The sequence below is a fragment of the Athene noctua genome, chromosome 12, assembly GCF_965140245.1.
Source record: "Athene noctua chromosome 12, bAthNoc1.hap1.1, whole genome shotgun sequence".
Taxonomy (NCBI): Eukaryota; Metazoa; Chordata; class Aves; order Strigiformes; family Strigidae; genus Athene; species Athene noctua.
In genome coordinates, this window is record NC_134048.1 from 2750881 (window position 1) to 2774670 (window position 23790).

Here is a 23790-nt window from a genome sequence, read left to right on the forward strand (position 1 = left end):
GAACTTTGAAAACAATGAAGGGTTTTGCGTCTGGTTTGAAAGCTTTTCTGCCCTCTCTGATAGTCTCCACTGCAATGCACAATTAAAGTTACTCCTTGTCCGTCCCTCCACTCTCTTGGGTCCCTCTGCTACTGAAGTGGTGCATTGCCTTTTTCAAGGCAGCATCACCAAATTGATGTGATACTGGGTTGGTCCTCCCTGATGCTTGCTGCATGGCAAAGCAGCAAGGAGAACCAGACCTGTATTTGTATTATACAGGGTTCTGAAAAGAAGGCTTGGCTGGAGTATATATTGGACGTACGTAGTGAGAGGAACTGTGTTCTGAAAACACCAAAGGGGTATGGATGTGTACAAGGGGGCAGATGCACAGCCTGTCAGGTACTCTGCAGAAGAAGCAAGGTAGCTTTACCCTTCTTGTTACAGCTAAGGTATGAACATGAATAGATATGTGTACGTATGTAGCATTCTTAACTTCACAATTTGTGTGTAATCCTTTGGAATTCAAACAGACTGCCCGGGCTTGCTGGCAACATACACATGCCTACTTAAATGCTGTGCCAGTGAGGCTTACAAAAACCTTCTTGAATCTTGCAGGGAGTGATGGCATAGGCTCACTCATACTGGCATCGGAAGCGTCCTGCTCAGCGGTGGCAATTGGATTTTTCCAGTCCTGATACTATCAAATTCTTGTTGTGTTTCATAGTACGAGGGGTATGTGTTAAATCTATTTTGAAAGCATTCTAAAGGGATGAGCACAGACTCTTTTTAGCTCAGCAATGTTTGTGCAGTATTAGGAGAAAAACCAAGTAATGTTTTTCTTCCCTTGTTTTTAAGGAAACATGATATGTGAGGGGTGGAACAATGCTTTGTTTCAGGAAATGTTATCCGTTTCCATTGTGGGGCTAGATGGATTCTGTTTTTAAATGTGGCATTTTAAAAAGAACAAACTCTGTGATGTTATAAAGACATGGAAAATTGATTCTTCGGTAGGGGTGGAGAAAGTGATTATCGCTGTGTGTTTTCTCTGATAATATCTGATAGTCCCCTTCTATCCTGCTATATTCAGCATGTTTAGTTGTCAGGCGTTGTCAGACTAAATTGCTAAAAATAACAAATAAGGAGGCGGCTTTGCTGGGCAGCTCTATCTACTGTGTGCCACTGAATTTAGCTCCCTTGTGAAAAGGGCAAAAGCAACCTGCAGCTTTCTCGTTGAGTTGGATTTGTTTTAAACTCTGACCACAACATTGTTGTGTGCTTGTTTCCCAGGCAATTCTTTCACACGTGTATGGGTAACTGAAAATTTACTGCTGTAGAGATAAAGGGTTGGTGGTTTTCTTCTCTGTCTACCTGGAGCAGGACATACAAGTGGGGAAGCTATACATACCTAAGTGCTTGACTTCTAGTTCAGAAATTCTTCATGTGATACCTAAAATACCATGTCCAATTGCCCTGCCAGACAGAGAAATCTTCCTTGCTCTTGTTCATGGTGGAGAAATGAACCATCTGCAATCAAACACTGCTGTGCTCCATGTTTAACGGCTTAGATGGTGTTGCAGGGCTCCTTCCTGGAAAAGTTGAAAAGTGACTGCATTGCAACGCCTGATGGTGACCAGACGTCAGAGGTAACAAGAGACTTCTTCCCTGGTGCTGCCTGGATGCAAACTTGCTCGTGCTGCGGCTTCCATTTCTCTAATCCTCTTTCTCTAGGAGCTTTAAAATAGCTTTGCAGCAGCTCTGAGGTGTAATGGTGGTGCCCCCCTTCTTGATGAGTCGACCAGGGTGCCTCTGATGGTTGCCACAACAGTGTTTTCTTACCCTGTGGGAATAAAGATTTAAGCAGACGAGGTGTGGCTGGGGAGGAGTGCCAGAGCCTGGGAGTTCATGTTCTCTGAGCAGGTATGGCTCGAAGGGACCTGCTTGGTGTGGCTGCGTGCCTCTGCTGTGCTCCTGCAGCAGCTCTCTGGATGGCCCTTCGGTTTTTACGCTGAAACCATCAGCATGGAGGCCAGCTCTGAGGGTGGCTTTAATGGTGTGAAAACAAGTCTCTTGAGATTTGTGGTGCACTTTGCAGGCCACTAAGCGACCACCAGAAGGTAGCAATTGTTAGGGTGTTCCCAAGTTAGACCAATTTCTTCCTGGGATTTACAGCATAGAAGCTCTCATCCCATGGTTGGCTCAGGATAGGCCAGTGCCCAGGAATGTGTGGTGGGCTTTTTACATAAACAGGGGAAAATAAGGAGTGCTCCTGTTTTCCTTTGGAGAGGGGAAGCCTCAAGAATAACCCTCTGTGCCCTAGCCTGGAGCAGATTTTGCTCTGGATGAGTGTGCTGTTCTCTCATTCCATTGCTGGCATACACGCACGTACCAAGGACATGATTTTAAACACATGTTGTCACAGACGCTGCCCCTTGTTTCCAAGTGTACGCATAGACCGAGGTCAGTCCCTGGCTTGATTTCAGCCCTGTTGGCTTTATGGCCTGGTCTGCTCTAAGGAAGGCTGCTGTGCTTCTCTTGCTGTTGTTTGTACAAGAGCCAAGCCAGAACCATTTGTGCAACCTGGGGGCTTGGCTACAGTATGATTTGCAAACATGTACAAAACTCCTCTGGCATGGATCATTTGCAGGTTTGGGGCATTGCTGGGGAGGAGATTGATTCTTATTCTCTTGATTTGCTTGTCCTGGAAGGTGGTGTGTTGGCTGTGTTTTGGGGTGGTTTGGGTTTTTTTTGCTTTGCTATTTGTTCCATTCCACTTCCATCCTCCTGTGTGTTGGGTGTGTTTTGGTTTTTTTTTTTTGTTTGTTTGTTTACTATTTATTCTGTTCCACACACCTCACCACCCCCCACACCCCCCCACTTTACAGTATCTGATGTTTGGGAATTCATAGTGGTGATATCCTCCTCTTGTCCATGAATTATACCTTCGAGTTTCATTAACCCTCCCTATCAATCTATGAGTTAGGAGACCAGATGTTTTCTGTGGTCAAAAGAAAGACAATAAATGCTTCCGGAGGATCACTTGTTCCTGGAGGTAATCTTGCCTGCTTGCTGTAGATGGAGGCTGGATTTATCATGTAGGATTAACATATGGGTTTGCATGAACCTTTTAGGAGGAAGCTGTGGGAGCTTGGGACCTCCACAAGTTACGGAGATTGGTGTGAAAGTGAGCTGCAAGAGCCTTGCCAGACCCCCTGTGAGAACCAGGCCAGGCAATAGTCTTCATCTTGCATGGCTTTGTGTGTCTGAGGCAGCTACAGGTGTCAGGGCAGGTCCTTCTGGACATGGACATTTGGACTTGGTGACGTTCCTGGGAAATTATCTGGATGGTTGCACTCAAAGGAGTCAATGTCTCGATGTTCGAGTGGAGAGCAGTGGCTAGTGATGTTCCTCAGGGGTCAGGGTTGGGACCGGTGCTGTTTCACATCTTTGCTGGTGACATGGACAGTAGGATCGAGGCACCCTCAGCAGGTTCACTGACAACACCGAGCAGTGTGGTGTGGTCACACGCTGGAGGGCAGGGATGTGCCATCCAGAGGGACCTGGACAGGCTGGAGAGGTGGGACCATGTGAACCTCATCGAGTTCAACAAGGGCAAGGGCAAGGTCCTGAACATGGGTCGGGGCAATCCCAAGCACAAACACAGGCTGAGCGAGGAGTGGATGGAGAGCAGCCCCAAGGAGAAGGACTGGGGGTATGAGTGGGTGGAAAACTGACTGTGAGCCAGCAACATGCACTCACAGCCCAGAAAGCCAACCATGTCCTGGGCTGCATCCAGAGCAGTGTGGGCAGCAGGTTGAGGGAGGGGATTCTCCCCCTCTGCTCCCCTCTTGTGAGACCCCCCTGCAGTGCTGTGTCCAGCTCTGGGGGCACCAACAACAGAAGGACACAGAACCTGCCTAGGTGGGTCCAGAGGAGGCCACGAAGATGCTCAGGGTGCTGGAGCACCTTCCTTTGAGGACAGGCTGAGAGAGTTGGGGGGGTTCAGCTGGAGGAGAGAAGGCTCCGGGGAGACCTTAGAGCGGCCTCCCAGGGCTGAAAGGGGCTGCAGGAAAGGGGGGAGGGACTCTTGGTCAGGGGCTAGGGATAAGATGAGGGAGAACAGTTTTTAAACTGGAAGAGGGCAGATTTAGATTAGATCTAAGGAAGAAATTCTTCCCTGTGAGGGGGTGAGGCCCTGGCACAGGTTGCTCAGAGCAGCTGTGGCTGCCCCCTCCCTGGAAGGGTTCAAGGCCAGGTTGGACGGGGCTTTGGGCAGCCTGGGCTAGTGGAAGGTGTCCTTGCCTGGGGTTGGAATTGGGTGAGCTTTAAGGTCCCTTCCAACCCAAACCATCCTGTGATTCTATGAAACTGTTTCATGTTGACTCTGGCTTCTGTCATCCAGGCCTGAGTCTGTGCCTTCACTGAGGGCTTGCCCCTGCTATTTGGGCTGCGAAGCTGGAGGCTTAGGCTGGGTTTTGATGACACGGGTGGTTGAGCTGCCTGTCTAAGCTTGCTGTCAGCTGGGGAGTATCCAGAGGCTCTCCCATAGGAGAGTAGAGCACAGTCTGCACGGGCAGAGCTGTTAGCATTGGTTTTCCCTCCACAAAGGTGTTTGTTTTGAAGAGAGTAGCCAAAGCTCTTTTTTCTTTCTTTTTTTCTTTCCTTTTTTTTTTTTTTCCTATAGGTCTGGCTGTCTTACAGGGACAAAAATCTGTGGTGTTGTTCCTGATTTTTTTGAAATGAAAAATAGGCTTTAAAATATTAAAACAGTGAGAAGGTTGAGAGTGTAATGGACACAGAACTAACACTGTTGGTACAAAATCATTCTTTATGGAAAAGCCCTCTGACGTAGGACTGGGGCCATAAGAATTTAAGGTAAATATTGGAGGAACTGGGGCATAGCTAATGCTGCTCTAATTCTTTCTGTCCCCTAAACTGATTCTGATGGTAACATGAACAATAGGCCTTATTCCTTGCTTTCAAGGCTGTGATGAATCACTGACTTAACTTAATTCTTAATGTTTAAAGCCTCACCATCTGTCTTATTGTCACTTGTCAAAAGCGAGGATAGCAAAAGGACTGTACTCTTATAGCCTAACTTAACGTGTATTTTATGTGGTTTCTCTTTTATCTGAATTGCATCATCTGTCATCCCAGACAAATGAAAGTTGATTGTGTGCAGCTATCCCCTTGTAGCTTTAAAAGTGATGCTCTTCAGTAAACTACAAGACAGGAGGGGTATTTTTTTTAAATACTGATTCTGCTTCCTATGGTAGACTTCTTAGGTAAAGATCAACTAAGAATATGTTCTGCTTTGAAAATTGCGTAAGAAGCTTGTCCTGTGTTAAATAGTGCATAAGTCACTGGTTGCAAAACATGACATTGTAATCTTAGAAGCATAGGAAGAAGAAATCATCACATTTAAAAAGGCATTCCCAGCTTTCTGAAAGGGTATTCCACTGATTTAGACCTGGGTTGGCTTATAAAAATTAACTTCTCACCACAGTTTTGTGAAGTGTGGTTGTGGGTGATGTTGATTTTGGTGGAATGACATGTATTTATAATATCACACATGTGTGAGTAGGCATTTGCAAGGCTGGATCTTTCATTTGGAGCAATTGTTCACCACAGCAAGTTTTCAGACTCCCAGAGTTTGTAAGCAACTGATTAATTAGTAATTCTTTGTTAGTCTTCCCTGCACTGCAAACTGCAAATTAAGCACACAAACTAGCTGAGAGGGCAAGGGCTTCATGAAGGGAGAGCTGGAATTTGATGACTCTATTTTCACAGTTCCTACCTTTATTTTTAGGTGCATAATTGTAGATTTTAAAAGCAGGAGAATAATTAACATGGGTGTTGATTGCTTTCTTTTAAATCCTTTAGAAGTTAGTTATAGAGATGCTTTCAAAATAAATGTATCCCAGAATTTATTTTCGGATTTTTTTTTGGGGGGTGGGGTGGGGTGGGTTTGCTCTGATTTTAAAAAAAACCAAAAAAAACCCAAACCAAAAAAACCCACAACCTAATGGGAAAAGCTTTTCAAGTGAACTTTGCCCGTATGCTCTCATTCCTTTGTAATTCAGGGAAAGTGAAATACGTTATGCATTAATAAAAAACCACTTCTGCATCTAAATGGTTTTGTCCATCCAGGAGCCTACATTTAGTCATCTGGGTCTGAAAACATTGCTTGTTTCCTCTGATTAGCATTAAGCTGCTTTTATGATTACACTGAAATCATTTTAACACAAAGTTGGCAGATAAGTCTGTCTTTGTCATTTTAAACCAGGGTCTGATTCATTGTCAAAGCTCTCCTTTGTGCTTATGGCTGCAGAAGTATCCAAAGCAACCAGCAGAGCTGGATGCGGGTCCCTCTCCAAATTCCTCCTTGCATGAGTAATAGTTAGTCACAAAACCAGTACTGCTGTCCTTGCCTTAGTCACCAGGCCCATGCAGTCATTCCTTGCTGTCCTTTATGCCCAGCAGCTCTGGGGAGGGGGATTATCTGTGCCTGATAAACCTCCATCCTGACCCCATCTCCTCCATCTTGCCTGGGGAGAACAGGAAATGATTCTTTGGGAAGCATGCTCCTGCATGTGGGAGACCTGACCCAGCCCTGAGTCAGCTTTGTAAAGCCACACCTTGCTTGCCAGGTATGCAGGGATGCCGTCAGGACTTCCTGCTGCCCTGCTGACCATGTCGCTCCTCTCATCTGTCTGTAAATGTGTTCCTAGCAGGGATGTGCCTGCAAAGGCATCTGAATTGGAGGGGCAGTGCTGTTTAGGTGGGAGTTTACATCATATTTTTGTTGCTGGTTTGTTGAGTCTTTGAAATTTATGGAAGTAGCTTTTCTTTTAAAACAGGCTTGTTCAGCCAGGACTGCAAGAGATGAAAGGTGTGATACGATTTTGCTGAAGTCATATTGCTGGGAGGGTATTCTGATGAGCCATACAAAGCACCAAATTAGGGAATTTAGCACATTTTGTAAGAGGCAGTTTGGTGAGGGATGCTTCTGCCAGTGTAAAACCTGGGGATTTTTCAGAATCTCGGTAAATTTCCCCTCCCCATGTTCTCTGTGTTTGACCTGACTCTGCTGTCATAAGTCTGGTTTGGGTGCAATATCTGACCTGAAGCAATGTACTTCTGAAAACTGCTCTAAATGGGTAATTTTGCCAAGAAGGGGTGTCCCTAAAGGAATCCTGTAGGTTGATAATATATTTCTACTGCCACCTACTGAAAGGTTCCCAGTTGACTTGCTTTTGTAGTGGTTAGCGTCAGGCTAGGGTGCATGCAGTAATTCACTGGAATAATCCATCGTTTCCCAGTCACGGAGAGCAACTGTCTTCACCTCTGTAGAAAATGCTGTCCTGTGGCTGAGACAACAGGTATGTGCAGAGTGTTTCCAGTGGGGCTGGGGCTTGGGGACAGGAGGGCTGCTCTGCAGGCAGCTTTTCCTGCTCATTAAGTTGTCCCTTCTTCTCTTGAAGGTGGCCTCCCTTGGTACTAAGTGTGGAAAGCAGTGGGTGCTTTTCCAAATTAGATTTTTCACAGTATGTTCCTTAAGGTTTCAGGGAGCTGTGATAACCGTGGGGGAAGCCCTGCTGCTTGTGCTGTAGGTAGGATCATGATGAAGGTGGATTTGTACCAATAGTTCTTTAGGCAGGTGCTTCTAAAGATCTTCCTGAGTTGGCAAGTGCACTCGTATACTTGATGTCTTATCTTCAGCAGTCTAATGCAGATAGTTTTGAAGTGACTGAGGGTCCCCGTTACCTTGTGAAAAGAATGACCAAGGGAAAATCCAGGGATCTGAATCATCACTTCTCCTCTTAAGTAAATAACATCATCGTGCTTCTGTCAGCAGCTGTCATCAGAAACCAGCTGGGCTCCCTTCCTATTGCAGTTCAGTCATTCTTGAGCAAACTCTGGGCAACTTCCTGAGAGCAATAATTCTGCTTGGAAAGTCTTGAAGTGTATCTAAATATTTGGTGGTTGCCGTAGTGTGGTAATTCCCAATGTGTACATGTGCCATGGTGTTGCACTGGGTGAGGACCAGTGCTGGGTGGACCCATCAGGGCGTAGGACTGCCTGCAGACCCAGCCCACCCCATCACTGGTACCCACTATTTCAGTTTCTCCCGAAGCAGAAGCAGCTGGGTGCTGTTCTACCTCCTTCCCATTCATGGGTTCCAAGTGAAAGCCCGTTAAACAGAATGCACGTCCTAGGCACGTCATCTTCCATGATCTCAGGCTGACCAAAATGTTTTCCTTGCCCGCAGTGTGTGTGATGATGGCTTGGTGTGCTGCTCTCTGGCTAGAGGGGTTTGGGCAAATCCAGCCACCCTAACAGCAGCAGTGGCCTCAAAAGCGAGGGCAGCTCACGCTGCTGCTGCTGCCAGGCCCCCAGCGAGCAGGCAGCACAGCTTGCTTCCCTCTCAGGTGAGAACCTTCCCCGACAAGCGTGTGCTCCCAGCTCTATCTCAGGATCTGCTGATCACTTTCCCAAAGAGTTCACTCACAGAGCCCTCGAGGAATGCTAAAAATGACCTGGGTTAACTTTGGGAGATACAGAAACTTTCAGCTAGCAGGTTTATTGAGACGTTGTCACAAGATGAGTTGTATCAGGGCTCTTATTTGAGGCACTGGATCATGCCTCAAGACTCTGCAGCATTCCTCGACGAAAGCCTACTAAGCACGAGAGTGGGATGCAGGCATCTGGTGGCTGGTAGCCAAGTGTGCTGTGAGCCATGGGGAGGGAGGTGTTCTCTGGGAAAGAACCTGCCAGCTCATTTTGTCCTCACAAGTTGGATGTAAAACAAGTCTGTAGAAAAACAGTGTTTTTTTTTAAAAAAAAAGGCCAAAATGAGAAGGCATTTTCCAATACTAGATCCTTAAATTTCCATGGAAACATTTTTGTTTGGGTTTAAGCATATTTGTGTTTGCAGGTCAGGGGTTGAAGCTCTTTTCCTCTTGCTGAGGTGGAGGTAAGTGGAATTTGAAGAGTGAAGGAAGTAGATGGTGAATGAGAAACCGCTACTTGAAGCAGGAAATTCACCTTTGAGCGTGAGATGTAATGCAGCGTGAATAAACTGTGGCTGCTGTGTGTTGGTTTCCTGCTGAGAGCAGAAGTGCTGTTTTGGCTTTTGGAGCTGAGCGTGCACGCTGTGAAAGGCTGTGCTGAACTACCAGCTTTAGACAAAGCTCCGTGGACACGCAGGTCTGGCCAATGGCTGACCAGCTCGCTCTGAAGGCAGAGGTGTCTGAATCATAGTGCTGGGAGAAATATGTTGCTTTGTTCATCAAAAGCCTGTCAGAGAGGAGATGATTAATTGTTTTTTCTTGCCGTGGAATCTGTGGATGCTGGCTCTTTAATCTGCCAGGAATGTCAGGTCTGGGTGCGTCGTCATCGTGCTTCTCCAGAAAAGCACTGGCCTCACTAGCAGTGTGATGCAATGGGAATGGAGGTGGGAGGCTCGAGCAGGGGGTGACTTCCTGCCATGTCAAAAGGCCACGGGCCACCTCTGTTAACCACAACTTCTTCTTCAGGGTGTGAACTGTGATTGCATTTGCATTAAATCTAGTATTTCCGTGGCTGCTGCCAGAAGCAGATAGTGCAGAGCTGGTCAGAGGGCAAGTGTTGCCTGTGTAAGGGAGCGAAGTGCAAGGTGTGGGGCGATGTCAGGGGTGAGTGTTTGTGGAGTTGCTTTTGCTCTAACCCCAGTGCCAGGGTACAGGCTCGTCGCTGTGGTGCATGTTGGCAAGAAGCATGTGCAGCGAGGGCTGGGCCATGGGTGCTGCCGCATGCAGCCTGTGCCTGGGGCCAGCCAGGCTGGTGCTTCCAAGAGCTTGGTGCTTAGCACACAGGTGGAGCTGAAGAGGCAGCAGGCTGGAAGCGGCCACCCAGAGCCACTGCCTGCGGCTGCCCAGCGCTGCCTGTGAGAGGAGCATGCTGGCAGCAGGTGCTGCAGCCCGGTGTCCTTGCTGGGGTTATGGGGTCCTGTGCGAGGCAGCTGCCCTACCCTCCTTGCGGGCAGGGCTGGGGTTGGTGGTGCCGTCCCCGCTTCTGTGGGGCTGTTGGCTGCGCGGCTGCCCTTCCTGGGGAAGTGTCCTGGGGGACTGACATGTGCTGCCTGTTGGATGAGGCAGCGTTAGCAGCCAGTCCTGGTTTTGGCTGCATCTCTGATCATATGAGAGATGGTGCTTTTACTCTACAGAGCTGTAATGAAACCCCACACAGGTTAGCCCCTTGCCCCACACACCTGCTTTAGGAAGGTTGCAGGAAGGCTCAGAAGTGGGGAAGGCTCATGAGAGCCGGGAGGGGAGAGTAAGGGCCAGGCTTGGTGGCACTATCTGTGGTCAGGTGCAGGACAGCCTCAGAGCCCCCAGTAGACCCTGGGAGGCCCAGCGGGTGGGGTTGGCTCTGCTGCCCAAAGAAGAGTTCTTGCCCATCTCTTCTTGCCCTCCATCTCTGTGACAAGTAGCCATTAGCATGGAAAACCTACTTCCAGCAAGCAGATTTAGATGAGGACATTTCTTCCTGGGCTAGTTTTCAGACAGCTCATCAGGGCTGTGGTTTGTCTGGCTCCCAAGCACTGCAGCCCTTCCTGGCTGTTTTGGCAGTGGGAATGATGAAACTATAGGCTGGGAGGCATTGACTGCACTGGCTTTCAGGGGGCATCTTCTGTGGCTTTGTCACCTGTCAGCTGTTCTGTGTGTAGCCTTGATCTTGCTAGCCTGTTGCAGTAGCTGTGTGTTGGTCTTGTGTCCAGTGCAGGTGGCAGTGCCCTTCCTGTGCACAGGCAGAGTGGGGCAGGAGGGGGGACGGAGGGTCTGTCACTGCAAATAAGGGATTGGTTGAGAACTGGTGGGTGGCCTGTGGTGGGAACAAGTGGGGATGCAAGAGCTTGTCCCATGCTGGAGCTGGGCAGCTGGCTTGAATTCAGAGTGCACGCGGAGCATGCGCCTGGAAAACTGTAGCTGCAGATCCTGCTACCTTACCACGTGCCTTCATCCACCTTCAAGGCAGCCTCCGGCTGCCCTGCCTTGCTTTTGGGGTAGAGAGGCTTCTCGTGAGTGGATGGGACCTGCAACCTCGTCATTCCTCCCTGCGTGGGAGTTAGTGTTCGTGGGTCATAGAAACAAAGCAGGGCTTCTGAAAGCTCCGTGCCCTGACTGAGCGGGTGTTCAGAAGTTGTGCCTCTTAAATAAGTTTCAGTAACACTCAAGAAGTGTATGTTGCAGTGTGGTAAATAAATCCCTAGCAAGTGGATGTGGCAATCGTGAACCAGGAGGAGGAACTGGCCCCTCACTGCAGTCAGAGCCAGTGGGTGAGAAACCAGCCTCTTCCTGCTGTGCTGTCTGTATTTCCTCCTTTGCTGCCTTGCCACACTCCTTGTGTAACTGCTGGGGAGACGCCAGCACCTCGTGGCACTGCCTGTCCTCGCTGCAGAGCATGGCCCTCTTTTTAAGCCATGAGTTGGGGCTTTTCTGGGAGCTGAGTGGCATGTGTCACCTTCACCCCATCGCCCTACCCTGGGACTCTGTGACTCAGGCAGTGGTATCTCTTGCTCTTTTGGGTAACCACCATGTCTGGCCAGAGGCCTGCAGAAACTGGTGGGTGGGTGGGTGGAGGCAGTTTACAGCACTGCTGGTGTGGGTAGGGAGTAGGAGCTCTCAATCTGCAGCTTGTAGGTTGTGCAGCCTCTGAAGTCAGTGGCTTGTTGTGCAGGGCCAGTGTGCTGCCACATCCCATTGGGTTCCTGACTGGTGAGCACTGGAATTACTGGTGTAGAAGTAATATCAGAGGCTGCAGAGAGCAGCAGCCTTTGATTTCATGAGGGACCAAAGCTAGCAGTACAGTTCTGGCATTGCACTGGAAATTTGCTGCTAGCTGCACTTGCCTTGGCACAGGCAACAGGGAATTAGCACTTGGAGCAGTGAACACAGCTTCACAGGAAAATGTATGCAGCTAGTCGGGTGATGAGCTAAAACCTAGTAGCCACGGGCTGGCCCAGAACCTGGGGTCAGAGGGTATAGGGTTAACTAAGACTGCAAATCAACACAGGCTCAGGGAAGCTTGGAGGTGGGGCTAGGGAGGCTGTGGTGTTCCTGCAGGGAGCCGATACCACCAGCCTGGCAGATCTGGCTGGACCGGAACAGCCTCCAGGGTGACTTAAGATCTCTGCTGTCAGGCGGTCTCTGGACTCCCGGAGAGCCGCTGTGACTCGCTGCGTGTGTCAGCCCTTGCTCACAGCGCTGCTCCTGGGCAGGCGCACCCGCGAGAGAGGGGGTTTCCTGTCTAGACCCCAGTAATCGTGGTGAGGAGGGGTTCGCACACAAGCTCCTGCTCTTTTTCCTGTGATTACCGAAGCAGAAGCCAGGCCACAGCTCCTCGGGAGGGAACACCTCACTTCTGCCATGTGTCTTGGAAAATATGGTGACCGTCTGCTCCTTGGGCTGTTAGTCAGAGCGGGTGCCAGCTGCCCCCCTGCCTCTGCTCCTGCTGGCTGTGGGAGAGCTCGGAAAGTTGTCAGCCCCCCCAGCCGTGGGTGCAGGGTTTCCCTTGATGCTCAAGGGATGAGCCTGGGAATGAGTCTCCTTGGAGACTGCTTTTGGGAGGCAGGAGTAGAACATCAGGACCAGTCCAGATCCTCTTGCCCTAGAAGCTACATGACTGAGGAGAGTGACTGAGGGAAATGCAAATTCCCTGAATCCTCCCCTGCCTGGGACTTGAGGTGATGTTTAAGTAAAGAAATGGCATTAAACTGTGTCCCTTTGCCATGAGCTGTGTGGCTCCAGCACCCCTGCTCCCCCAGGGAGGGCAGAGCGTGCCCCTGCGCAGGAGGGCCAGTGTGGATCCGCGTGGGCCGTGCCAGCCATGAGCGCTCCTGTGCTGTGTCAGGCCACGTTAGTGCTCAGAGTCCCTTGTCCTTGAGTAAGCAGGGCCCGAACGGTCGCCAGCACAGCTCCCTAACAGGGGAGGTTTGAAATCCCACCGTGTTAGGAGAACAGAGCCGTCATTTGCAGCCTGCCAGCTCCTGGCCACAGGTGGAGGCTTCCCTGTGTGGTGGCGGGGCTGCCTGGCTCTTCTGGGACTGCTGCTGGGGCCAGCCTGCCTGTGGGGGCTGCCCCTGCTGCCTGCTGGGCACGGGTGGGAGGGTGGAGGACAGAAAGCCAGAACTGTTTCAATAGACTACTTTTGTATGCAGTTAAATTGTTTGAGTAATAAATGAATGCATAGAAGCCTTTCTCCTTCAGACAGCAGAGCTCTTAGCCACACAGGTTTTCCGGGACCCATTTCCCCTTGCAGCTTGCAGATTCAGTTCCCTAGATGTGAAATCCCTCGACGTCTGTCCGGGCAGCGTGAGACCGGCGCGCCGGTGGCAGAAGCTCTCCCGCTCGTGCGTCAGCAAGTCGCTGGTAGCAGGAACCCATCCTGCGCCGCCTCTCCCAGTGGGTTCCTGAAAAGCAGCTCTTGTGGGAGGGATCCCACGTGCCTGGGTACCCTGTCAGAGGGACAAGGAGCCTTTTGCTGTACCCACGGCCCTAGCTGTTGCTAACAACCTTTACTGTTTAAATAAAAGCCCTTCAGTATGTAGAAATGGGGCTAGAAGAGATATCCTCAGGGCATGGGCACTGCAGCTGAGTTTACAGAAGTCGATGCAGGCTTTCTGCAGGGGGACAGCTTGGGAGTGATGGCAGCAGGACTGTCCCGTGTGCTAATGAATTTCCTTTCAGTGTTACATGTCCCAGCTCCCTGGGGGCTTGCAGGAGTCAGGGCTGTCTGGGGAGCATCAACTTCGCAGTTCTTGCCTGTTGCCAGCTGGCAGGGGCTGTGTCCTCTGGCTCGCACACCAGCCCACCCCCACCCCCCCCAGCTCACCCCCCATAGCAGGAGCTTGCTTCTGCTGCAGCCTGCACCCATGGGTGCTGCTCTGCTCAAGCCAGCAGGCAGCTGGGGAGCACCCGAGAGTAGCATGTGTTTTTACTCTTTCCTCCAGCCCCCCTGCATGGCTGAGCAGTGCTGGGGACCTCACTGTGCCCCCTTAGCTGTCCTTGGTTTTGGTGGGCTTTGGGGTCATTCAGGCCATACTGGGCTCCTCTGCCTGTGGCTGGGAGGTGATCAGTGGACCCTAGGGTGGGATGCTCTAGGCTGAGGCCCAAACTTCTATTATTTAATAATAATCCAGCCAATGTTTATTGGTACCCAGCTTGTCCCAGAGAGCAGGCTCTGGAGCTCCCCAGGCCCACGGGAAGGTGTTCTGCGGGTGGCTGTGAACGCTGTGGAGCACCGTGCTGTGGCAGTGTGCAGCAGGCCTGCCATGAGGTTCTCCTTGTGAGAACGTGTACCTTGTAGAGTCCCAGAGACCCCCGAGGCCTCTCCCCATGGTCCTCCGCAAGCCCAGCTCTGAGGAGACCTCCAAGGGTCCCCCCAGCCCATAGCACAGTGTTCGGAGCGGTGCTCTCCCTGCTGCTGCTGAAGGAGCAGGGGCTGCCTGTGCTCACACAGCAACACCTTCTGCTGGCCTGGTGTCCGCTGGAGACTGTTGTGTCTGTTGTTTGGAAACCCAAAGAAAATAGTCAAAAGAGCCAAGCGCTCAGTTTTCCAGTCACCTAGGAGCACCCAGACTATGCTGAATTCCTATCTTGGGATGCAGAGCTTCGTGCTGCTTCCCTGCCAAGCCTAGCATAAAGATGATTAAGGAAACACATGTATTTGGTGATGATGCCAGGGAATTTCTGATCTGGGTTTAGAAAACTGGCCTAGCTGGGAAAAAGAGCCTTTTTTTTACCCAAGTGCAGAAGGATTTTGCTGTTGTCTCCATAAGGAGGACTCAGCATGTTAATTCCTCTCTAGGCTCCAAGTGTTGCAGGATCTGATTTCCTTTTGCTTCATTGCTACAGTTAATGTATACCTTTTTCTGCAGCTCTGCTGTTGCAACCTTGGTGACAGCTCTGAGGAAGTTTCAGAGGGAACAAAATTCAAAGTCCATATAAACATTGGCTAGGCTAAACTTTAGCATTTCCAGATGCCTCTGGAAATGAATAACCTCTGTCCGCACTTTGGGAAACCTGCCAGGTCCTCGGTGCTCTCAACAGGCTGCTGCAGCTCATGGGCAGCCCTTGGCTCCAGCACCCTGGCAGTGCTGTTAGTGCTGAGGTGAACCTTAACTCTCCTGGTTTTTTTGCCTTGCAGCAGAAGAAGTCGTATCTGGAGCGGAGCGTGAAGGAAGCAGAAGATAACATAAGGGAAATGCTGATGGCCCGGAGGGCGCAGTAGCTGTGTGGTTCCCCCTGGCCCTCCTGTGACCCCCTCTGGGTGGGTTTGTGCAGCTGTACTGGTGCTGCTCACCGCCGCCTCCCTGCACAAGCTCCCTTCTGGGGGAGTTTTATTAAAACTCTGCTGTGAAGCTCATTCCCTGCTGCCTCGGCCTCTCACGGTGGCTGCTCTCCCTGCGGGGATTTGAGACAGAAAGGAAGGGGGGGGTATTTGGGGAGAGGGCCCCTCAGGGAATCAATCCTCTTTTCTTTACAGCAGCCGTAGCCCTTGCCCTCTGGGAAGAGCCTGTGTGCTGTTTGTGCTGGGTAGCAGGGAGGGCTCACTTCATTCTTCTGTTGGAGTGGGGCTGGTGAAACTGTAGCGGGGAAAAAGGAGGCTGGCAGGGTAGGGCCAGCAGTCCCAGGCACCTCCAGCTCCACGCTGTGTGGTCGTTTGTTCTGTCAGCGGGGACAGGCCCTGGTTCCCTCCTTGTGCACAGGGCTGGCGGAGCCGCAGCGCGCTCATGGAGGGCCAGTGCCACCCTGTGCTTTGTGCTTACAGTGCACCAGCCTGGCCTCCTGCCTCTGGGGCTTTTCAGAAACGGTGCTTTCAGGGATGTCTCCTCTCCTGCCAGCAGCAACTTGGGATTGTGGAGCTGGTTGGGGGTTCCAGGTCCTGTTGCCAGCCCTGTGTGCTCTGGCCCTATGGACGTGTGGGTGCTGTCACGCTCTGGGCTGGCCCTTCCCCACCTGCTTCACCCCAGGCCCCCTCATGTGCTCACGGGCTGGTCCAGCTTCTTCTCTGGTGAACATAGACGTGCACTGGGCTGCCCAGGGTGCGGGGACCCAGGGGCTGCTCCCTCCAGTACACACACACGCGTGCGCTCAGAAGGGAGCCCTCACCCAGGACAGAGTTTAACAGGAATTTGGTAAGATCGGCTGGACTGCACTGGACAAGTCATTTACACCCACCTGGCCCTTTCATCCTTGTACCTCACTGTTTTTCCACACTTGTTCCTCCCAAAATCACCTCAGCATCCTCCACTAAACATCCCATAGCAAGTCCTGTGCAATCCCAAACAGCTTTTCCCTGCGTCACCTAACGTGTCCCAGCCCAGGCGTCAGCCCCCCGTTCCAAAAGGTGATCTGGAGAGCTGCTGCAGGTCACCCGTGGGACGGGCATTGCCGGGGGTGGGGCTGAGGCTCAGCGGGGGCAGCCCCGGGAAAGGCGCCTGTGCCCCGAGTTCCCTGGGTTGCCTTCCCGTGTGCCGTGTGCTCCTTCCTCGGGGCTTGCGGCTGGGCCTGCGGGGGGCTGGTTGCCCTGGGATGGGGCTGGGAGTGGCCCCTCTTCTGCTGGCGCTGGCTGAGCTCCGGCGTGGCCATGCGGAGGGGCTTCGTGCTGTAACTGGCCCCCAGCTGCTCCTTCCCCCCCCTCGGCTCTGGTGCTTGCTGGCGTCTGGCAGCCGTTGTGCCTGGCAGCACCCAGCAGAGACAGGGGGTGGGCAGAGCCGGTGGGTCCTGGCCCAGGTGTGCACCCGCGCTGGTCCTGGGGCAGGATCAGCCTGTAGCAGCCAGGGACGCCCCTGGAACCCGGGGGCAGCCTCTCCCCATGGCGCGGGGCAGCTGTGGTGTCCCCAAGGCCACCGCGGCTCCAGGGGCAGCATCTTGCTGCTGTGGCCACGAGCCCAGGCCTGCAGCCGTGTTGTGCCGGGTGCCAGAGCAGGGGTAGAGCACGGCCAGGCTGAGCCCTCGCCTCTGCCCTCACTGGGGGCAAACGGCCCCAGACCAGCCCCTGCCCCTGCCTGTGGCTGGGGAGCCGCCTGGTGCCCAGCGAGGCCATTCCTGGGGCTGGAGGAGGGGGTGAGGGGCGGGCAGGGGTCCAAGCACCGGGCAGGCGAACGCGCTGGGTTTAGCACCCCGCACCCCCCGCCAAGGCACGGCCCTGCCCTCCTGCGCCCCAACAGCTGCCAGGGAGGTGCTGGCAAGAGCTCCTGGGGCAGGGAGCCCCTGGGAGCACAGCACCAGACCTGGGGCTAGGACTGCAGCCTCCGGGGTGGGGGTCAGGCCCCAAGCAAGGGGCTTGACGGCTGCCAGGGACAGGCTGCTGCCAGGGGCCCTCCTCAACCCAAACCAAATCCTGCCCCAGCCCAGCGCCCCAAAACTGCGTTTCTGAGAGCCAAGTGAAGGGGTACAGAATATCTGAGCTGTGCCAGAGGCAGCAGGAACCTTGTCGGGGCCGGGGGGAGGGGGGGGGGAGGGGAAGGGGAACTCCCCAACAAAAAAGCACAGAGGAGCCCAGCGAGGTGCCTTGTGAGGCCAAAGCCTGTGGCATGGTGGCTGTGGCCGTGGCCCTGCCAAGCAGCTCACAAGTGAGCCCCGGCTTTACATGGGTTCCCTTAGGCCTGGCTGCCAGAGCCGGGCCCAGGCAGGAGCCGGGGAGCAGAGCTGCTGCCTCCACTGTGGCACAGGCAGAGCATTAGGGGCCAGGCAGAGCTCTCACCCTTCCCTCGGGGATCCTGGCTGCAGGGTACACAAACCCAGCAATGGTGAGCACAGGGCCTGTGGAGTCCTGCTGTGAAAGGGCACAAGATCACCAGGTATTGTCAGGCAACGCAAAGCCCGTGTGTGTCAGTGCACCAGGACTGGTTTTTGCTCCTGAGACAGGGAGAGCAGCAGCGAACTGGGGCAGTGGGCAGCCGGGTGGGAACCATGCCCCACAGCAACAGCAGCAGGTTTCCCCACTTTTCCGCAGACAAAATCTTTTTATCCCTCTTCTGGCCATGGAACAGCTTTATCTGTACATCCTCAGCACTAAATTAATCCATGGCCTTGTTTCTTCTTACCCGGTAGTTCAGCACCCCCAGCCCGCACTCTGCAGCAGGGGATGATGGATCACTGCTCAAAACCCCGGAGCAGGACCAACGCTCCCCCAGGAGCCCCTGGCACAGGCGTGCAGCAGCTCGGCTGGTGCTTCCCCCAGCTCTGCCACCCCAGGAGCTGCTGCAGAGGCCCCGGTGCCAGGAGGGGCCCTCCACGTCCAGCCCTGAGGAAGCAGAGGGATGAAAACCTGACCGGGCTGTCCTGTGCAGGACAGGGGGGTTGTGGTGTCAGGCACAGGCGCCCCACCCTCCCCAGCTCAGCCGGTGCCACTGTGCTCTCGGCTCACACTGCAGGTTGCTGCAGAAAATCCCCCCGATGCTGATGACAGCAGGGCCAGACCCCCCCAGGCCAGGTCCCAGCCAGGGGCTGAGGCACAGCCTTCTGCAGCAAAGTTGCTCGAAGCCAAGTCCATCCCTGCTGCTGCAGAGTCAGCGCATGTGGGAGGCTGAGAACAGACAGTGACGGGGGAAGCACACCCTCTACGGGACACATTTATTGAAACAGTCAGGACCTGGCAAAGAAAATCAACTGTTGGCTTTAATTATTGCGTACATCTTCATTTCTAGGACTAGGAAAATTTCAACTGATAAATATACATTTCATCAGAATGCCTTTGGCTGAAATACACCATTAGCACATTCTTCAAAGTAACGACAGAAGTCTTAGAAATGTTAAAAAGGGATTTTTCCTTTACTAAAATAAAGGAGTGCACCCCCCACCCCAACAAGACGCTAGGACTGACATACAGGAACTCGTGGCTGTGCAAAGCAGAGCATTGATTACAGTAACAGAAAGAAGTCAGGAGAGGAGTGGGGAGCCTGCGGGCGCTCCGTGGGAGGGCCAGGCATCAGGTCAGCATGTCCCAGAGGCAGCAGCAGCAGAGCGCGGTCCAGCACGCCGTCAGGCAGGCGCTCTCGCCCGTGTCGTCCCGCCGCCGCTCCTCCACGACGTACACTGCAGGGCGGGAGAGAGCGGTCAGTGGGGAGCAGCACAGCAACCCCGGCCTGCAACGGCCAACCCCGGCCCCGCCATGGGGCCCCTCTGCCCCCCAGAACTGGCGCTGAGTGGCCCACGCCTGGCGGGGACGAGCCGTGTCACAGGCCAGCGCTCACAGGGGCCGAGGTGCCAGGCTCCTGTCCTGGGTGCCACGGCCCCTCGAGCACCGTTTCATCACTGCAGTGGCACCCATGGGGACCCGCTGCCCCTCCTGTCAGGGCAGCACCTCAGAAGGGTCCTTGGGGGAAGCATTTGTCTGCAGCCAGGCCCGGGCTGCTGGGACTGCACAGTGGTGCGGCCTCGAGGCAGCAGCGGGTGCAGGTCAGCAGGCCCGGGCTGCTGCTACGGCACAAACAGTTACTGAGCAAGAGAACAGGCTCGGTCTGGAAGGCTCCGAGTGAGCTGCCCGCCTGGAAGCACGGGCGCCTGAGCCTCCCTGCCTGCCCCTGCCCTCTGGCAGCCCCCAGCCAGCGGAGGTCCTAGAGCAGCGTGCCCGCGGTGCCCCGGCTGTCCCAGCTGAAGCCACTGCCCTGCACAGCAGCCAGCACCCAGCCCAGGCTGGGGGGGAAGCCTGCACTCCGACAGCATGTGTGGTGCTGGGGAGGGAGCACATGGAGGGTGCCAGGTCAGATGTGCCGAAGGGCCAAACTCCCACCCGACTGCTCACTCACTGGCCCTCCTCAGCAGGGCAAGGTGGGGAAAGAGAATGAGAAAGCTCATGGGTTGTATAAAGACAGGGAGATTTGGACGTGAAATGGACACCTATGACCATCATGGGAAAAACAGGCTCATCTTGGGGAAAATTACATTAATTTATCACTAATTAAAATAGATTTGGGTTGTGAGAAATGAAGACAAACACTAAAAGCACCTTTCCTCCCATCTCCTCCACCTCCTCCCCGGAGCAGCACGGGGGGACAGGAAGCTGGGTCTGTGCCCTGTGCACACCCTGTGTCTCCTTCCTCTCTGCCACAAGCAGTGGGACCCTGTGTGCCAACAGGGAGGTGACACCTTCGGGCTGGGGTTCCTCCCGTGCCCCCCCAGGCAGCCTGTGTTCTGTGCACACTGATCTGCTGGGGCAGGCGCAGAGCTCCAGCATGGCCCAGCCCTTGGGCACCAATGCAGGTCCCTGCCAGCAGGACCTGCTCCAGCATGGGTCGTCTCCACTGGCAGCAGGTGCTTCTGCAAACACCCACCCGCTCCACGGTCATCCACAGGTTGAAGCAAATACCTGGAGCACCTCCTCCTCCAATCCTCCACTGTTTCTCACTCTTTTGTTCTCCCCTCTGGCCTTTTCCATCCTTTCTTAAATACACCACGAAATAGGCACCACCAGTTTTGCTGATGTGCTCAGCAGCATCCTGTGTAAGCCTGCTGGGGAGCCTACAGCAGGACAAAGAGGTGAGGGCCCAGGGCAGGAGGTAGTCCCAGGGTGAGATTCAGCTACTGCTCGTAAAGGGCCAGGGGTAGGTGGGTCCAGACAAGTCCTGGGAAGAACTGAGTCAGTGGCAGAGCAGTGTCCCTCCTGCCCCTCAAGGCTGCAGAGAGCTCACTCTGCATTTTGGGCATTGGGCAGAGGGTGCTTTTGCACCAGCCAGCGCTTCCCAGGCAGCCGGCCCCACAGAAACAGCAGAGATCAGCTCTGGCTGAGCCAGTTCTAAAGCCACCTGGTCCCTGCAAGGAGAGCAGGAGGTGGCTGTGGTGGAGCTGGGATGCACAACCCCCAGAGGCCCATCCGGCACCTCCACAGCTGAGCCCAAGGAACACCAACAGTGCCCATGGCCAGAGGGCTCCAGGACCAGCAGCAGGTGGGTGGATTCCCTGTCGCTGGGCCACTTCCATGCACAAAAGACACAGTTTTAGCACAGTGAAGATGACAAGAACCTGCCTGCTGCCAGGTCTGGCAAGGCCACAGGCAGGAAAGGCTGGATAGGCACCCAGGGCTGAGTTTTCCAGGAGATGCCAGCTTCTGTACCTACAAGTGCATTTGCAGCTTTTCTGCTTGTTTTGTGTTTAGACTGGCACCACTAAGTCAGCTTGCTTTAATAAGTAGCCGTTCCCTAGCCCTGCTCCAGCCCTATCACACAAAACTGACTCCTCCTAGAAGTCAGGGCAGAGATCCTTGCTCCAGCTTTGCGTCCATCTTGCATGCTATAGGGGACTTCCAGCCCTGCCTGCTCAGCGCCCGAGGCACAATCCTCAGACTGCCAAGGGGAGGATGCCTGGATCACTCCCACAAACGCTCAGGGTACCACCTCACGGACAGAAATAATTTTGGCTCTGCCCCTCAAGGGCTGTTGGGATTTACTGCACTTTGCCAGCTGCCTGAAAGCACAGGAAGGAGACCCAGGCTTCGATGGAGCTGTCCCAGCAGTGTCTCCTACCTGAGGCCAGTGTGCTGCCTGCTCTTTCTGCCAGCCCCTGAAGCCCCTTTGGGACAGATGAATTCATCTTTGGCTCCTGCTCACTGAGCTTGGGCTATCATGCCCAGAACTGCAGCAGATTGAAGGCGGGCATGTGACCTTCCTTCCTTAAAGCTTTCTTGGGCCTGTTTGTTATGGTCTGCATGGGAAATAATGCCCTCACAAAGGAGTCTGACCCAGGCAGGCAGCTAGTGCTTTAAGGCAAGTGGCTGAACACAGGGTGTTGGCAGGCAGAGGCCTGAGCAGGAGACAGCTCATGTCATCAGCCTGGTCCTCCCACAGGCTTGCTTTGTGCTCAGAACCCTCCCCCCCTCCAGCTCCCTCTTCACTGCTTCAGTTCTCTTGAGACCCATGGCTGGAGGATGGTGTGCTCTGGATTACATGACACCAAAATCCTGCCACTGTCAGCGTGGGTCAGAGACAGGAGCAGGCCAATAACCCCACCACATATCTGCCTTCAGATATACTCTGTACTGCAGCTCCCTCTTGCCAACAGGAATAACACAGAGAGGAGGCATCTGCTGTGTTTCAGAGGAGCCCCTACATGGTGCTGGCAAAGCACCACTGTACATCCTCCCTTTCAGGGCATTGCAGCTGCCTGCAAGCATTCAGCCACAGCGTGTGGTGCCCTCGCTCCAGGAACGCTGGGTGGAAGCACATCTCTCTTGCAGACAGCCCCAGGAGAGGGCTGGCAGTGTGCTGCAGTGCTGTGACAGGCTGTGCCGGAGCAGGAGAGGTGCCACGTGCTCTCCTCCCCCAGGAGCTGCCAGCCCTGCCTGCCCTAGCACAGCCAAAGCAGGCACCTCCAGGCAGGAGCAGCCGGACCCGAGGGAAACCTGGTGCCCCTGCACCGAGCAGGGCCCTGTTGCAGCAGTGTGGGAGGCTGCACAACCTCCTCTCCACAGTCTGTGCCCAAGGCCTGCAGCCCTGCTGCACCGGCAAGGACCACACAAGAAGGTCAGTAACTTGTGAGCTCAGCACCCTGGCCTCCTCCTGCGATCCAAGAAAGCCTATGGGATCCCTTTGAAAGGGTGAACCACAGACCCATCCCATCCAAAGGGAACTCTGTCCCAAGGCAGACAGGACTTCAGTCAGGCCCTTCCCTCGTACCCACCTGCAGCCCCAAACTTGTACTCAAAAACACGCATGAAAGACTTGTGAAAGCATGGAGACTTGTGTTTGACCTTATACAGCATTCTGTCAGTAACTCTGACCACTGCCTGCTCTCCCTGGTGAGGTGACCCCACGTCTGCTTGTTCCCAGACACTCCACGCAGTGCAAGCTGCCATGGAGCAGCTGGTGGGTCCCCAGCGCAGCGGGCTATGGCAGTCACCAATTGCTCAGCAACAGGAAAGGGGACTGTGCCCTGATGCCCAGGGCAGAAGCTGGCTTGGCAGAGCTGCCCACACAGTTCTGCTCTCCTTCCCTGGCCAGCACTGCTGGGAGCAGCCTGACAGCCTGACATCTGAGCCATTTAACCTCCTCGGCTGAGCAGCATTCTCCCCTGCAGCAGACAGAGCTGCCCTTCTGTCTGGCTTCACACACTGAACTGTGACAAGAAGCGAGCCCTGGCGCCACACAACGCCTTTGTGCAAACCCAGCCACACACGACCGAGCTGTTCAGGGAGAGCAGCAGGGCAGAGCTGAGCAGAACAAGTTCAGCTTCCAAGGACTGAACAAGGCACTGGTGTGTTTCAGCATAGGAAAAAGCAGCTAACTCTTGGGTGCCTTTGTTTCCTCTGAAAAAGTCCTGGTACAATGAGCAAAGGCAAACCACACACCAAATGCTCCAAGAGTCCCGTATAAGACGACGACACGCAGTTGTTCTGCAGGGCAGAGCGCACATGACAGGAGAGATGGCCAAGAGCTCCTCACCACAGTGAAGTGCTGCCAGCCGTCCTCCCCTGCCCACATCAAAGTGGGAGAGAATGCTCACCAGCTCCTGCCATCCCTCGGAGCCAAAAGATGAGGGTGCTTTTCCCATGGCTGCTCAGGAAGCTTCCAAACCAGGAACCTGTGCTGGAGCCCCGAGTCAGCTCTGGTTTCTAACCAACTGCTGGGTGCCATTCAAGCTTTCCTGCTTCAGAGCCCTGGAGAACTGCATTACTGCTGCCAGAGCACTGCCACAGCCAAAACTGAGGGCCACAGCGCCCCGAGACATCCAGATCTGCATTGCAGAAGGGGGCTGGGAGAATGGTTAGGGAAACACTGGTTCCTGGTGGTTTGGAGGCAGCACAGAAACTCTGACCTCTGGAAAACACCAA

General features: G+C 53.8%; 2 protein-coding genes across 3 annotated transcripts in view; one reads left to right on the forward strand and one right to left on the reverse strand.

Annotated features, from left to right (window-relative positions):
• Nucleotides 1-15384, forward strand: part of PFDN1 (prefoldin subunit 1) — a 33413-nt gene extending 18029 nt beyond the window's left edge. For both annotated transcript variants that reach the window (XM_074916314.1, XM_074916313.1), the window contains exon 4: nucleotides 15166-15384. In XM_074916314.1, coding sequence (XP_074772415.1) covers nucleotides 15166-15249 — 84 coding nt within the window. In that variant the 3' untranslated portion in view covers nucleotides 15250-15384. The remainder of the gene's footprint in view (nucleotides 1-15165) is intronic.
• Nucleotides 15385-18626: 3242 nt separating this feature from the next.
• Nucleotides 18627-23790, reverse strand: part of CYSTM1 (cysteine rich transmembrane module containing 1) — a 28039-nt gene continuing 22875 nt past the window's right edge. Inside the window, exon 3 of the mRNA XM_074916285.1 lies at nucleotides 18627-19061. Coding sequence (XP_074772386.1) covers nucleotides 18955-19061 — 107 coding nt within the window. The 3' untranslated portion in view covers nucleotides 18627-18954. The remainder of the gene's footprint in view (nucleotides 19062-23790) is intronic.